General features: G+C 46.3%; 1 protein-coding gene across 2 annotated transcripts in view; it reads right to left on the reverse strand.

Moving 5' to 3' along the window:
• The window catches only part of LOC137803850 (NT-3 growth factor receptor-like), a 145,888-nt gene extending 130,792 nt beyond the window's left edge, over positions 1 to 15,096 (reverse strand). For both annotated transcript variants that reach the window (XM_068602649.1, XM_068602648.1), the window contains exon 1: positions 14,344 to 15,096. In XM_068602649.1, the coding sequence (XP_068458750.1) occupies positions 14,344 to 14,600 (257 nt within the window). In that variant the 5' untranslated portion in view covers positions 14,601 to 15,096. The remainder of the gene's footprint in view (positions 1 to 14,343) is intronic.
• Positions 15,097 to 15,729: the final 633 nt, after the last annotated feature.

The raw sequence follows: 15,729 nt of genomic DNA on the forward strand, positions 1-15,729 counted from the left end.
AGGAACAATGTGGAGCTTGTTTTTTCTTTCTTTTCTCTTCCATCTTGGAGCGTCACGCTCTCGTCCTCCTGAAAGCTCTCAAACAAAACCTCCTTCTCTCTGTTTGAGTCCTTGTAAGAACCCCAAATTGATTCCAATACTTGTGTTTATTGTATGTATTTGTTCAGCAAAGTCTTGGGGAAAAATGTATATCTGTAAAAAAAAATCACTTTTAAAAGATATTTTGATGGTAACTATGAACATCCAGCATGATATGAGCCAGATTCCCCAAAAAAGCCTCCTGGAGCGTCAATAAGACACTTTTTTGGAAAGATTAGGACCTAAAGAATCAGAATCTGCAACAAAAATGCCAATAAAACAAAGTCTTGTCCTGTTTGGAAGGAGTTTCAGTCAAGAAACTGTAAAAATTTAAAAACCCAACAGTCTTTCTTTCTCTTGTACTTTTGTCGTTTTCTTCTCATCTGTTTGTTATTTTCTGTTTTTGTGGACATTTCTGGCGCTGCTGTCTCAGAGAGGATTCTCATAGAGAAGAGATTTTAAATGTTAACGGGACTTTCCTGGAAAAAATAAAGTCTAGTTTTCTTCTAAAAGGTAAAAAAAGTTTAGCGCTGAGAAGACCTGCAGAGGTGATCCCTCATCACACCAATCACGATCAATATCAAAATATGAATTAATATACTGGGTTCACTGATCACATTACAGTTCAGATGGTTTTGGGATCATAAACCAATTTTAACCATCCACCCATCTACCATCTATCCATCCACCCATCTACCCAACCAACCAACCATCCATCCAATCACCCACCATCTAACCATCCATCCAACCATCCATCCAACCAACCATCCATCCATCCAACCAGCCAATCATCCACTCATCCAACGATCAAACCAACCAACCAACCAACCATCCATCCATCCAATCATTCAACCATCTAACCGACCAACCAACCATCCATCCAATCATCCAACCATCGAACCATCCATCCAATCATCCAACCATCTAATCATCCAATCATCCAACCATCCAACCATCCAATCATCCAACCATCCAATCATCCAACCATCGAACCATCCATCCAATCATCCAACCATCCAATCATCCATCCATCCATCAATCCATCCATCCACCAATCCAATCATCCAACCATCCATTCATCCAACCATCCATCCATCCATCATCATCATCCTCTCATCTGGGTCTGGTCTCAGGCCCAGCAGGCTACCCTCAGTAGCAACACTTCCCAGTTCATCCTGGAGGATCTCGAGGCGTTCCCAGTCCAACCAGGAGATATAATCCCTTCCCCAGAGCCTCCTACCAGTTGGACCTTCCAGCTTTATCTACTTCTCAATAATCCCTCACCTAATCTCATAGTTCTGTCTATTACTGCTTCCAACGCAATGACTCCACCTGATGCTTCCCGCCTGGTGCTTCAGCTCATCGGCTTCAGACCTGAAGGCCCGCCTCCCGTCACCGACCGACCCAAGAGAGCCCCCTTTGTGTTTGAAAGACTTTTTTTTCTGAAAAGATTAAAAGCAGCATGCAGCGGTGACGAGCGGACGTCTGGTGGGATTTAGATTCGAGGGGAGGAAACTCCCTGAGGCTAAATGTTCAGGAAGTCTGCATGCGGCGCTCTGCCTCCTCGGTGACGCCGCGGCCGACAGCCAGGTGTGACTTTGAATTAAAGAATTTCGACACGAGCGAGTCACTCCAGCGGCCGGCCCGCGGGGGACGCCGTGTCGGGACGCCGTGTCGTCCAATCAGATCCCTGAATTGAGCTGAAAATGTCTTCAAGCTGCTGGAGGAGTTCATCTTCTCTGAGCTTTTATACTCAAGCAACAAGCGGCTTCTATCTGTCTGTGAAGACACACACACACACACACACACACACACACACACACACACACTCTGCAGCTATCACAGAGCCGGGCTTAATGGGAGTCATTTCTAATGAGTCATACACTGACTTGGGTGGAAGGTTATTTAAATTATTACTTCCTCTCCTCGCCGGAAAACTGGGATTTCATGCAATAAATGAAATTTTGATTATCATCCCAGAACTGCACGAGTAATCAGGAAATGTTCTTTCTCGATGTTCGTTCACTCTGTCACACACATCTGATTGTGTAGAAGTATGTTTAGTTGAACAAGAAGTTTAACATCCCTGTGATTGGTTTCAGCAGCGGGTCAGAAGGATAGAGCAGGAGGAGCAGGAAGAGCAGAAAGAGCAGGAGGAGCAGGAGGAGCAGGAGGAGCAGGAAGAGCAGGAAGAGCAGGAGGAGCAGGAGGAGCAGGAGGAGCAGGAAGAGCAGAAAGAGCAGGAGGAGCAGGAGGAGCAGGAGGAGCAGGAAGAGCAGGAGGAGCAGGAGGAGCAGGAAGAGCAGGAGGAGCAGGTGGAGCAGGAGGAGCAGGAGGAGCTGCACGGCTCTGCTTCCTTCAACTGACGCAGAACTAATATGAGCTGGAAGGTTTGACTGAAAGAACACAAATGAAAGAATTGCAAGTTTCACAGTTGAACTGGTAGCGACTCGTAGCGACTAGTAGCGACTAGAAGTGAGTCGTCGCTACTGTTTACTACTAGTAGCGACTGGCAGCAAATAGTAGCAAATAGTAGCGACTAGTAGCGACTGGTAGCGACTGGTAGCGACTGGTAGCGACTGGTAGCGACTGGTAGCAACTGGTAGCGACTAGTAGCGACTGGTAGCGACTAGTAGCGACTAGTAGCGACTGGTAGCGACTGGTAGCGACTAGTAGCGACTGGTAGCAAATAGTAGCAAATAGTAGCAAATAGTAGCGACTATTAGCGACTGGTAGCGACTGGTAGCGACTGGTAGCGACTCGTAGCGACTGGCAGCAAATAGTAGCAAATAGTAGCAAATAGTAGCAACTAGTAGCGACTGGTAGCGACTGGTAGCGACTAGCAGTGACTGGCAGCGACTGGTAGCGACTAGTAGTGACTAGTAGTGACTAGTAGCGATGTAATCCCACAGACTGTTGCACGTTAGCTTGAGTATGAATCATCTCCTCACGTTGTTTGATGTCAGTATCTCGGTGAGGAAGAAGAGGCCCGACCTCTCCTGACGGTTCCCAACACATCCACAGCAGGAATGAACCTCATTCAACCCTCAGGAACATGAGCGGCCAGCAGGGGGCGCTGTCTTTCACTTTCCCCTCATGGACTGAAATGTGAATGAATATTTTTACCCCGAGGAACAAAACACATTAACACTGAGCTGCTGATAATGGAAGCTTCATACACGCTACGTCCTCTAGGTCTCTAACCTCATGATCAATGAAGGACAGAGCGTGTGTGTGTGTGTGTGTGTGTGTGTGTGTATCTCTGTGAGGACCAGTGGGACTTTCAGTCCTTCAGAGTGAGGACATGTTAAAAACGTGAGGACATGAGCTGGTTCTCTCTGTGGGGCCGACCTCCAAAAGGCCTGTTTGAGGGTTCAGCTCTTTACACGAGTAAGAAAATAAAAACAAATAGAGCATTTGAAAGGGGGAGGGGTTGACTTTTACACACTTTGGAGGAAATAACATGAAATATCCATGTTGACATGTTATGAATTAAAAGAATATTTGACTGAGATCACAGGGCCAAAAATAATTAATGTAGAGTGAGGGGAGTGTGTGTGTGTGTTCGTTCATGTGTGTGGTGTGTGTGTGTGTGTGTGTGTGTGTGTGTGTGTGTGTGTGTGTGTGTGTGTATGACCTTATTATGTGTGGGCTGCAGCGAGAAGTGATTCATTGCCATGAACCGCAAGAATTCATACATCAGCGTAACCTACATACACACACACACACACACACACACACACACACACACACACACACACACACACACTATAACACACTATAAACACACTATAAACCACACATCATCACCTTCTGCACACTCACTCAGTACGCATAGCTGGCAATCACTGAGATAGAATGCTGGACCCCCGGCCCACACACACACACACATACGCACACACACACGCACACACACACACACACACACACACACACACACACGCACACACACACACACACAAGCGTTGCTCGTACTAGTGAGGGGTCATGAGAGCAAACACCTTCACAGATAAAAGAGTCTACGGAGCAAACGTGTGTGTTCGGTTGCTCCGATGCGATCGGGACTATGACATCATCGCTACGCAGGACGAACCTCTACAGGAAGTGTCCGGACGGGAAGAGTGGCGCTCTGTGGTCGCGGCCCCTGTTTTACACCAGAAACTGCTCATCTGAAACAACAGATAACTGTGAAAGCGGACACATCACACTCCTCTGTGAGCGCTTGTGATCCATAATGCTGCAAATTATTGACATTGTCAGACAGCATTAGTGCATTACTGGAGAAAATATTGACTCTTTTCTTTGCATTTTCATAATTAATAGCATTTTAATATTGACGGCAGCGCGGCATCGACCCTCGGCCATCGACCTTCTGTCACAGCGTGTTTTTCTTTACGGACAGCTCTGTTAGGAGGAGGACACCTTCAGCTGCCGGACACTGTTTGGTCAACAGCTGCTGTGTGGAGACAAGGCGACGCTTCACTGCAACACACGTTGTGTGTGTTGTTGAACAGCCAGGATGGCAGGAGTCGTGTCCAGCAGTCAGTTGTGTTTCCCCCCTTAATCAGTTTGTTCTCTACATGTGAGATTTATACCCAGAGGTGTCTTCAAAGACCTAATAAAGTCCAAATAAAGATAGTAAAAACCCATCCTGGAGAGGATCTTCTCCAGGATGGACAGAAGCAACAGATGTCATGTGACCAGAATGATCAATAACAGAGTTACAGCTCATTACATGAAACTATTCATATAATGAGTAGTATATGCATGGTACACATAATGAGTAGTGTACATATGATTCATATGATGTGTATTATACGCATGGTACACATAACGAGTAGTATACGCATGATTCATATAATGAGTTGTATACTCATGGTACACATAATGAGTAGTGTACACATGATTCATATAATGAGTTGTATACTCATGGTACACATAATGAGTAGTGTACACATATTTCATATTAGTGGTATACAATATATAACATATATATATATATATATATGTTATATATAACATATAATGAGTAGTATATGCATGATAAATATAGTGAGTAGTATATGCATGGCACACACAATGAGTAGTATACACATATTTCATATGAGCAGTATACACATGGTAGATATTATGAGTAGTATATACATGGTACACATAATGAGTACACATGGTTCATATAATGAGTGGTACATACATGGTACATATAATGAGTAGTATATGTATGGTACACATAATGAGTACACCTGGTTCATATAATGAGTGGTATACACATAGTTCATATAATGAGTAGTATACACATGGTACATATAATGAGTAGTATACGCATTGTACATATAATGAGTAGTATACGCATGGTACATGTAATGAGTATACGCATGGTACATGTAATGAGTAGTATATGTATGGTACATATAATGAGTAGTCTACGCATGGTACATGTAATGAGTAGTATATGTATGGTACATATAATGAGTAGTATATGTATGGTACATATAATGAGTAGTATACGCATGGTCCACCATCCAATGGGCTGTCTTTGGGACATTGAGCTTCCATTTGTCCGTCCATTTTTAAATGATTTTGCTCAGGGTCAAGAGGGAGGCGGGAGCATATCCCAGCATGCATCAGGTGAGGCAAGTCTTATGTTTAAGATAAAAATAAAAAACAGATGAAAACACTTCCGTGTGCTGTAAAGTACTGAGGATATTTGATTAATGCACGTTATGAATGTCATGTAATGATGTCGTTAGGAAATATGAGACAATTATCAAAGCACACTGTTCCTCCTGCAAAGGCCTCGACTGTGGTGAATTTAATAAAAACACCTGCGTGAGCCACGCCCACTGCAGCTGTTGAGCGGTGCGTATTAACGTAGGGATATGTTTACATCACAATCTTGTCTTTTTTTGTTCCTTTTTCAAATGAAAGATTAAATAACAGTGACAAGCGTGGTTCACATGACTCTGAAATGTCTTTTTTAATTAGTTCAGTCCTGATGACACAGAGGAGGGAAGTAGCCAGCGAACACTCAGTGTCACATTATCGCCTTAACAGCATCTCAACCCAGACTGTCTAATCCTTTACACATGCTCACACACACACACACACACACACAGCAATGTGGCTGACATGATGCGTGCTGTCACATTGACGTGGAACATAATGGCTGCTAATGTTATTGGATATTTTAACATAGCGTAAGCATTTATTCCATTAAAGAGAGAGAGAGAGTGTGTGTGTGTGTGTGTGTGTGTGTGTGTGTGTGTGTGTGTGTGTGTGTGTGTGTGTGATGGCACCAAGGTGACTGGCGAGGTCACCACATTGAACGCTCACCTTGTTTAATATCATAAAGTTAACGACACTGCAGAGCTATTCCACTGATAATCATTAAAAATGCACGAGTTACAAACACACTCAGGTCTGAATTATGGAACATTTTGTGAAGCTTTTATGCTTTTCCCGGCTAACATTATCACTCAGCGCGACATGCGCTGTGCTGAGGGGTCCAGGCAGCGTTTGTTTTGTGTTTAATCCTTTTATTTAAATTCTATTTTTCTCTCATAATCACAGTGTTGCGGCGACGCGAGGTGAAAAGTGCACGTGAACGTCCTCTTGAACACACTTTGACGACCACAGATACTCCCCAGGTTGTTGAGCTGAGTGCGCTGAGACAAAGGGAGGCTGATTTGTCAAATTCAACAGCTGTGTGCGTGAGCGAGGCTTCAGTGTTCAGCCTCAGTCGTTCAGTGAACAACAAGGTTAAAAGTTGTCGATTCTTCAGCTCCATGCTGCGTTCACACCCAACACGGCTCCACCATGACACTAAAAGTGTTCACACTAGACTCCACTTCTTTATAAATATTTGCATTTTTGGTTTTTCTCTAATCACTTTATTTTCTTGTGCTGGTATTTATGACACATTCTAATTGATTTTACATCATGTTTCTCTAATTTTGATTGAACTTCCTCTCGTGTTGCGCATTAAGTTTGAAACATCTCGTCTCACTTTGACAAAACTGTTGCGTGTTAAAGAGCGTAAAAAAAAAAAACATACCAACAAATATTGTCATACCAAACACACTCAACAGTTTTTTTACACAATTTTTTCGGCGGAGTCGGGATATTTCAACGCGTGCAAATTCTCGCCGCGCTGCGGAAAAAAAACCTTGTTGGCAACCTGTCGCGTCTGTGCATTGACTTTAAATGTGATGTGGTCACACGTCACGTTCACGCTGCGTTTGGTGTGAACGCAGCATCAGAGTCCTGTTTGCACGTTACTCTTTTGTCTTGGTGGCTCATCACACAGAGAGCTGACACTGTTCTGCAGTCTTTGATGGAACACATGACTATGTAACTCAGATGCAAGCGCCTTTAAAAAAAAGTGACTTTAAGAAATGGCGAAAAGATCTCAGAGAACTATATCTTTACACACGAGCAAGTCAAACAACTGCATGACTGGTACCAGCACCAGTGCCCTTAAAGAGACACTGGGACCAGTACAGTACTTCAGCTGCGGGCTCGCTATCAGCCCCAGCGGTCCGGTTCCCCCCTGAGGTCTGAGCGTGTAGCGCTGTGGACTCTGTGGCCACTGTGTGGCGCCGTTCGCTCCTCCAGAAATGCTGCCATCTCTTTTCTAATGAAAGTCAGGAGTATGGGCTCCGAAATGAAGCATTTAAATGAAGTGAAGCGTTAAGTTAAAGCGCTCAGCTCACGGTTCTGGGACTTTTTCTTGACTAGACCGCTGTATTAAAGTACTCTGTTGGAGGCCGACCAAACTGTGGATCAGTGGTTAGCATGCCGTCTTTCAATCAGAGGATCGGTGGTGCGATTCCCGGCTCTGCTAGTTCATGTCTGATCCTGTGGCTTTGTGTGTTTTCTACTGTTCTTTTTGGCTATTTGTTTGGTTGTGGTCAACGCTTTTATGGTTCGGTCTTTTTTGTTTGCCGCCGTTTGCTTTGATATCTTTGTAAACCCTGTTTTTAAAAGTGTTGTACGATTAAAGTTGTTATTCTTGTCATTACTTAACCCCTCAGTGCTCCCCGTTGCCGTGTCTACGATGAATAGAGCAAACATGTTGGTGGCTTTGGATAAAAGCGTCAGCTAAATGTAACGTAATAAACCAACAAAACCAAACAAACAGGCTCTTTCTATGGAGCGGCGCGGGTTACGCTGCTGAATGTCACATTTTCCTTTCGGTTTCGGTCGGTGGAAAGAAAAGGAGGCGGTGCGGTCGCGGGGAGCTGTCCGTGTGTGTGGTGCTGATGTGTTTAAACCAGCACAGTACGCTCTGCCTGCTCTTCTATCTCTTTTCTCTCACATGTACCAATGTCCCCTCTTCCTCTCGTTCACCTCAAACTCTCTCTCTCTCTCTCCCCTTCAGTTTTTCTCCGTTCCCGGGGACATCAAATGAAAAACAAAGCAGCCTTATCGCCGCGCGCCTCTCATTTTCTGGGGTTTTCCTGCCGGCTTCACTAAATTCTCTGTGACTGGCGTGAAACAGCAGCTCTCGCTGTGGAGGCGGCCCCGTGCTGCTCTCTCCTACGCACGGCGGTGGGTGGAAACAGGAATCACTGCCGCAGCCGCTTTTCAGCTGCAAAACCGATTAATAATGAAATGAGGTTTTGTTCTCGGTAAATAATCAGCGTCCAACACGTCACGGGATCTCTTCAAGCCTCCGCTCCCCTCCATCCGCCTGTTGGAAAGATAACGGCCGGTGATTTTATCCTCCCAGCTCCAGCTCTTGTTTTGGTTTTTTTTGGTTGTTTTTTTTAGCCACTTTATTTGCTTTGGCTGTGTGATCCTAATGCAGTGTGATGTGTGCTGACTGCTGCCAGCTGAAAGCCTTCACACAGCATCAGGAGGTGGGTTTGTAGGGGGGGGGGGGGCTGCTGGTGTTTCAGGTGGAGGAAGAAACGCTCCAGACGAACTCCACAAAGAGAAGAAAACTTTACACGCGTGTGAAATGAAAACGGAATCAAAAGAAAATGTGTTTCTTTCATTTTTGAAAGCAAAATCAACCTTTTGAAATCGGTGCGCAAAAATCTTCCCGCGCCAATTTTAGGTCCCAGCATGCCCCATTCACACAACGTTTTGGCTTAAAATACGTAACATTTCTCCATTCTTGAAGCGAACAACACAGTTTTTTGACTGAAACTCCTTCCTAACAGGACAAGACTTTGTTTTATTGTGATTTTTGTTGCAGATCCTGATTCTTTAGGTCCTAATCTTTCCATAAAGGTGTCTTATTGACGCTCCAGGAGGCTTTTTTGGGGAATCTGTCTCATATCATGCTGGATGTTCATAGTTACCATCAACATATCTTTTAAAAGTGATTTCTTTGCAGATATACATTTTTTTCTCAAGACTTTGCTGAACAAATACATACAATAAACACTAGTATTGGAATTAATTTGGGGTTCCTACGACGACACAAAAACACAGGGGAAAAGGAGGTCTGGAGACAAAATCGGTCCCGCTGTTTTCAAGGGTTAAGATGATGATTTTGTGTCAACATGTTCTTGTGTATTACAGACACAAAACAAGTAAATCCACAATGCTCGGTGAAGGAAACAGGGTCCGAGTCTCAAAGCGGGTCGAATGGGCCGAGCCCACTGAGGCCGTCCCTCTCCAGAGGGACCGCAGAGGTCAAGAGAGGTCGCGGCTCGTCAAAGACCTCTGGAGTTATGAGGGTCTCTCTGAGCCCTGAATGAGCATGAAATATCACGTATGTACAGCATCAGTGGACTAAATAAGAACCGTGTTGAGTCTTCTGCAGCGTAACATGTCGGAGTTATTTCAGCGACGTTGTTCGACTCGCTGTGTCAACGCTGGAGAGAAATATCCTGGAGCTTTAATGTCCACACAGACTCCACATCTCTGTGGAAAAAGAGATTTTTAATCTCAATATATTTGCCAACGTTTGGGGGGTTTATGTACCGTGAGGCTCATGATCAATACCTTATTTGGGTTTAAAGATCCAACATGACATCTTTAGAGTATAATGATACAATGGTAGTTTAGTCCGACTCAGCTAATTCATTGTTTCAGAACTAATTGCCACTTAATGAATAAAGTGCAGTGAGTTTGATGAGGATGAAGCAGACCAATGACATGAATGTAGATCATTGCATTTTCTTTCCCTTTCCAATAACTGTGGTACCTTCTGGTTCATGCTCCGGCGCTTATGAGACTGTTCTGTCACAAACAGGCTGAAATGTCTGACTGGAAGGCTTCAGATCAGCGGCGCTGTTTTCCCCCGTGACTCCGCCCGTCCCGGGTCTCCCCGCTCGTGAGTCACTGTGTGCGTGAAGCGTGAAGATCGGGTTCATTTCACCGTGAGCGGCAACAAGCTCCAATTCACACGGACAGGAGAAAGACATCCGGACGACTCGGACTCAGAGGCTGAGCTTTCTGTTTTTTTACTTTCAAGGGAAGCAGTGAAAGCTTGCAACGCAACGCGCTGCCACGCGTGTGTGTGTGTGTGTGTGTGTGTGTGTGCTCGTTATTATTACTCTTCTGGGCCCAGAAACTGGAAGCACTCCAACGTCGTGGGGCTCTTTTCCCTCATGGGGCCCAACATGTTTTTCATTGAAATCAGCTCAGGAGCTTCCCCTGATGTGCCAGTTGCTTTTTCTGTGTGGGAGGAGTGGGGTGTGTGTGTGTGTGTGTGTGTGTGTGTGTGTGTGTGTGTGTGTGTGTGTGTGTGTGTGTGTGTCTTTCTGCTCGAAGGCATTTCACTCAGCTCTCAGAGGCCGTGGTCCATCAGGTCATCGTTGTGGTAAGATGCAAAAACTGCCACTGTATTTCTATGCTCACACACACACAGACCTACACACACACACTCGTACACACACACACACACTGACAGACACACTCCAATGTGGCGAAAGGATAGTCATGTTAAAACAATGTGGCTCTCTTATCTTGACGCCCTGTGGACATTGTTTTCTACTCTCTCTCGCCTGCAGCTCAGATCGTCTCTGACGCCACGGAGACAATGTTCCTCATGACCTCGCTGCACTGGCAGAGGTCCACTTCCTTGTCAGAATACTCATTTCCATCAGGGATGGAGTGTCAGGGGTAAGGACCGTTGAAAACTGTGGAACCAATTTTGTCTCCAGACCTCTTTTCCCTGTTTGAGTTGTTGTAGGAACCCCAAAATAAGTCCAGTACTTGTGTTTATTGTATGTATTTGTTCAGCAAAGTCTTGGGGGGAAAATCACTTTTGAAAGATATTTTGATGGTAACTATGAACATCCAGCATGATATGAGCCAGATTCCCCAAAAAAGCCTCCTGGAGCGTCAATAAGACCTTTATGGAAAGATTAGGACCTAAAGAATCAGAACCTGCAACAACAATCACAATAAAACAAAGTCTTGTCCTGTTAGGAAGGAGTTTCAGTCAAGAAACTGTGTCGGTCGGTTGAAGAATGGAAAAATATTACGCATTTTAAGCCAAAACGTTGTCTGAATGGGGCATGCTGGGACTTAAAATTGGCGCGGGAAGATTTTTACGCACCAATTTCAAAAGGTTGATTTTGCTTTCAAAAGTTTCAGTCAAGAAACTGTTGTTCGGTTTGCCTGAATGGGGCATGCTGGGTCACGTGCACGGTGAGGGTCACGTGCACGGTGAGGGTCACTTGCACGGTGAGGGTCACGTGCACACGGTGAGGGTCACGTGCATGGTGGGGGTCACGTGCACGGTAAGGGTCACGTGCACGGTGAGGGTCACGTGCACGGTGGGGGTCACGTGCACACGGTGAGGGTCACGTGCACGGTGAGGGTCACGTGCACACGGTGGGGGTCACGTGCACGGTGAGGGTCACGTGCACGGTGGGGGTCACGTGCACGGTGGGGGTCACGTGCACACGGTGGGGGTCACGTGCACGGTGGGGGTCACGTGCACGGTGGGGGTCACGTGCACACGGTGGGGGTCACATGCACGCTGGGGGTCACGTGCACGGTGAGGGTCACGTGCACACGGTGAGGGTCACGTGCACACGGTGGGGGTCACGTGCACACGGTGAGGGTCACGTGCACGCGGTGCAGCAGCTGAGAGTTTGTTCAGCTGGTGTGAACGCTCTCTTCTCCGTGGAGAAATGTGAAGAAACACAAGAAGATTTCAAGGTAACGAGAGTGAACATCTTCAGAAAACTGACGACTGAATGAAAATATAGAATCAATAGATTCAAATATCGACCACGAGCTACAACACACGATTATTCAGTGAAGCTTCATGAAGCTGCAACACAAGTTCTGATTGTCTGAAGTGGCTGAAACATGATGAGGAATATCCCACAAGAGGACACACACACACACACACACACACACACACACACACACACACACACACAGAAACACACAAAAACACACGCAGATGCATGAGGAATATCCCACAGGAGACACACACACACACACACACACACACACACACACACACACACAGAAACACACAAAAACACACGCAGATGCATGAGGAATATCCCACAGGAGGACACACACACACACACACACACACGCAGAAACACACACAAACACACACGCATGCAGAAACACACACACACGCACGCACGCACACACACACACGCACACACGCAGAAACACACACACGCTCGCACACACAGAAACACACGCAGATGCATGAGGAATATCCCACAGGACACACACACACACACACAGACACACACACAGACACACACTAAGGGACAACATTTTCCAGATTTCCTGCCGTGGAGTTATTTGGACCTCACAAATTGGTAAGAGCAAACACACACACACACACACACACACACACACACACACACACACACACAGACATACACACATACACAGACCTACACACAGAAACACACATGCAGAAACACACACACACACACACACACACAGAAACCCACACACTCACGCAGAAACACACGCACACAGACACACACATGTGCGCACACACGCAACTCACAAACACACACACATACTCACACACACACACAGACATACACACACAGACACACACACAGAAACACACACACTCACGCAGAAACACACACACACACACACATACACACACACACACACACACACACACACACATAAAAGTCATCAAAGTCAACCGGATGAAGAAAGGACTCCCACTAAGAACGTAGAAAGAAGCCGTTGTGTTCTCTTCATCATCTTCATCTCTTCATGGAGTCAGAACTTCACCAGAGGAGCTTTTCATGCAGCGAGAGACGACCAGGTTTGACTCTAAGATCTGAACTCTTTAAGGGAAAAGGTCATCATGTCCGTCTCACTGAACGTTTCCCACTTCAAAGCCACAGAATCTCATATTTTCAGACTAAATGTTCAGAGATTTAAAAGATAAAAACTGAAAGACCAACAGAAGAAACACTCGTCTGCTTCTCTTTCGCTCTCACGGCGTTTAAGACCTCTGATGAGGATCAGTTCAAACGTGAAGAAGCTCTTCTGAATCTTCATAGACGACTTCAAGTCCTGCAGCTACACACACACACACACACACACACACACACACACAGCTGACGGCTTCAGACCTGGAGAAGCAAACTACGACCCACTGTTAAACAAATATAATAATAATAGAATATGATTTAAGCTTCTTTCTGATACTTTCAGGTCCCAGATGGCGACTAAATGTCTTTTGATTGTTGCCTTTCTGTTTGTTCTTCAACCAGACGTACAGATATAATCTGACATTGTACATCTGTTAGATTAATTTATCCACAGATTGACATGTCACATTATCATATTTAGATTTAAAAGCAGCGCATTGTCTGAAACTCTGTGATGGCTCATGAGTCCTGACATTTGTCTTTGGATGCACAACAATGCAGAACGTTCAGCCAACACGACCTCTGACCTCCAGCTGACGGATGAGAGCATCCAGGATGTCCAGGACCAACGTTTCATTGTGTTCCACAAACCCTTCTTCTCTGACACGGTGTCACGTCTGTATTTCTTGCCGTATAGTTGTGACCTTAACAGTTAATCGTGGTCAACATCCCACAGGACGAACCACTTCTATAGCCCAACAACACGGACCCAGAGCGGCTCCTCCTCCTCCCCCTCACCGGAGCCTGTGGTCCACCAGCTGGACTCAGATCCAGTACAGCATCCTCTTCCTGATGAGGATGCTCTGCAGCTTATATTATATATTTTAACTGCACTCAACAGGCAACCCCTGACCCCTGATGAAGAGCACGGACACGCCGCAGCACCACCCCCCCCCCCCCCCTCCCCCCTTCACGCAGCACTTACATGGAGGAGATGTTCTGGGACAGGTCCTCGATGCTGCCGGTGCTGTTCCCGGCGCTCCCGGTGCCCTGGAAGGACAGCAGCGGGAAGAATTTGCTGCTGTCGGACTTATTGCAGTAGATCTCCGTGGGCGAGCAGGCGCAGGTGGGCGGGCAGTCCAGCAGCTCGCTCAGGTGCTGCCCCAACAAGACGCCGAGCAGCAGCGCGACCTTCCAGCTGCCGCGCAGCCGGAATGCGCCAAACGCGCCGAGTCCCTCCATGCGGGCACGACCACGCAGCTCCTCGCAACTTTGCGACAGGAGGGAGGGGAGGGGAGGAGGGAGGGAAAGGAGAAGAACCGCCTCAAATCCTCGTGCTCATGCCCGCGGCGCGCGTGCGCGGCTGTTGAATGCGTAACCGGTTTCTCCTTGTTGCTCTCACCGGAGTCCAGATGTCACATGAAGAAGAAAAAGAACAGCGCTCCCTTCATGTCCGCGCGTATCCAGAGGAGAGGGTGCGTGTATAGGTGTGTGTGTGTGTGTGCGTGTGTGTGTGTGTGTGTGTGTGTGTGTGTGTGTGTGTGTGTGTGTGCGTGTGTGTGTGTGTGTGTGTGTGTCAGGGTTTTGATGATGCCAGTCACGGCTCTCCTGCGCGTTAAATAAACGCACCGCCGGAGAAGAAGACGAGGAGCAAGAAATCCTGAAAATATTCCAGATCCATGAGATGAAGAGGTGGAGGACCGCGAGACTCCTCTTCTCCTCCTCTCTCTGCGCGCTTTATGTCATCTCTCTCTCTCTCTCTCTCCCTCTCTCTCTCTCTCTCTCTCTCTCTCTCTCTCTCTCTCTCTCTCTCTCTCTCTCTCTCTCTCTCTCTCTCTCTTGCTGGTACCAGACGGTGGGAATGGTAGAGAGACATAGAAGAAGGACAGAGCGACAGAGAGAGAGAGGAAGACTCCATCCTCCTGAGCTTCAAGTCCACCTGCTGGACGGATAGAGAACTGCAGAGGAGATGCTGAGAGCAGAGACATGAGGAGTAATGACACACACACACACACACACACACACACACACACACACACACACACACACACACACACACACACGCTCGAAAAACACACACACATTCTACTTAAAGTAAAAAAAAAAAAAAACGTATACAAAAATTAAACTAAAAACAGTTGTATAGAAGTCTATGCTTCATGTGTTAAAGCTGCATTCTCTCTCCTGACCACCAGGGGGCGACTCCTCTGGTTGTATAGAAGTCTATGCTTCATGTGTTAAAGCTGCATTCTCTCTCCTGACCACCAGGGGGCGACTCCTCTGGTTGTATAGAAGTCTATGCTTCATGTGTTAAAACATGCATTCTCTCTCCTGACCACCAGGGGGCGACTCCTCTGGTTGTATAGAAGTC

This window comes from Clinocottus analis, unplaced genomic scaffold (assembly GCF_023055335.1).
Source record: "Clinocottus analis isolate CAN_PGR_092001 unplaced genomic scaffold, fCliAna1.0.p SCAF_6, whole genome shotgun sequence".
NCBI classification, from domain to species: domain Eukaryota; kingdom Metazoa; phylum Chordata; class Actinopteri; order Perciformes; family Cottidae; genus Clinocottus; species Clinocottus analis.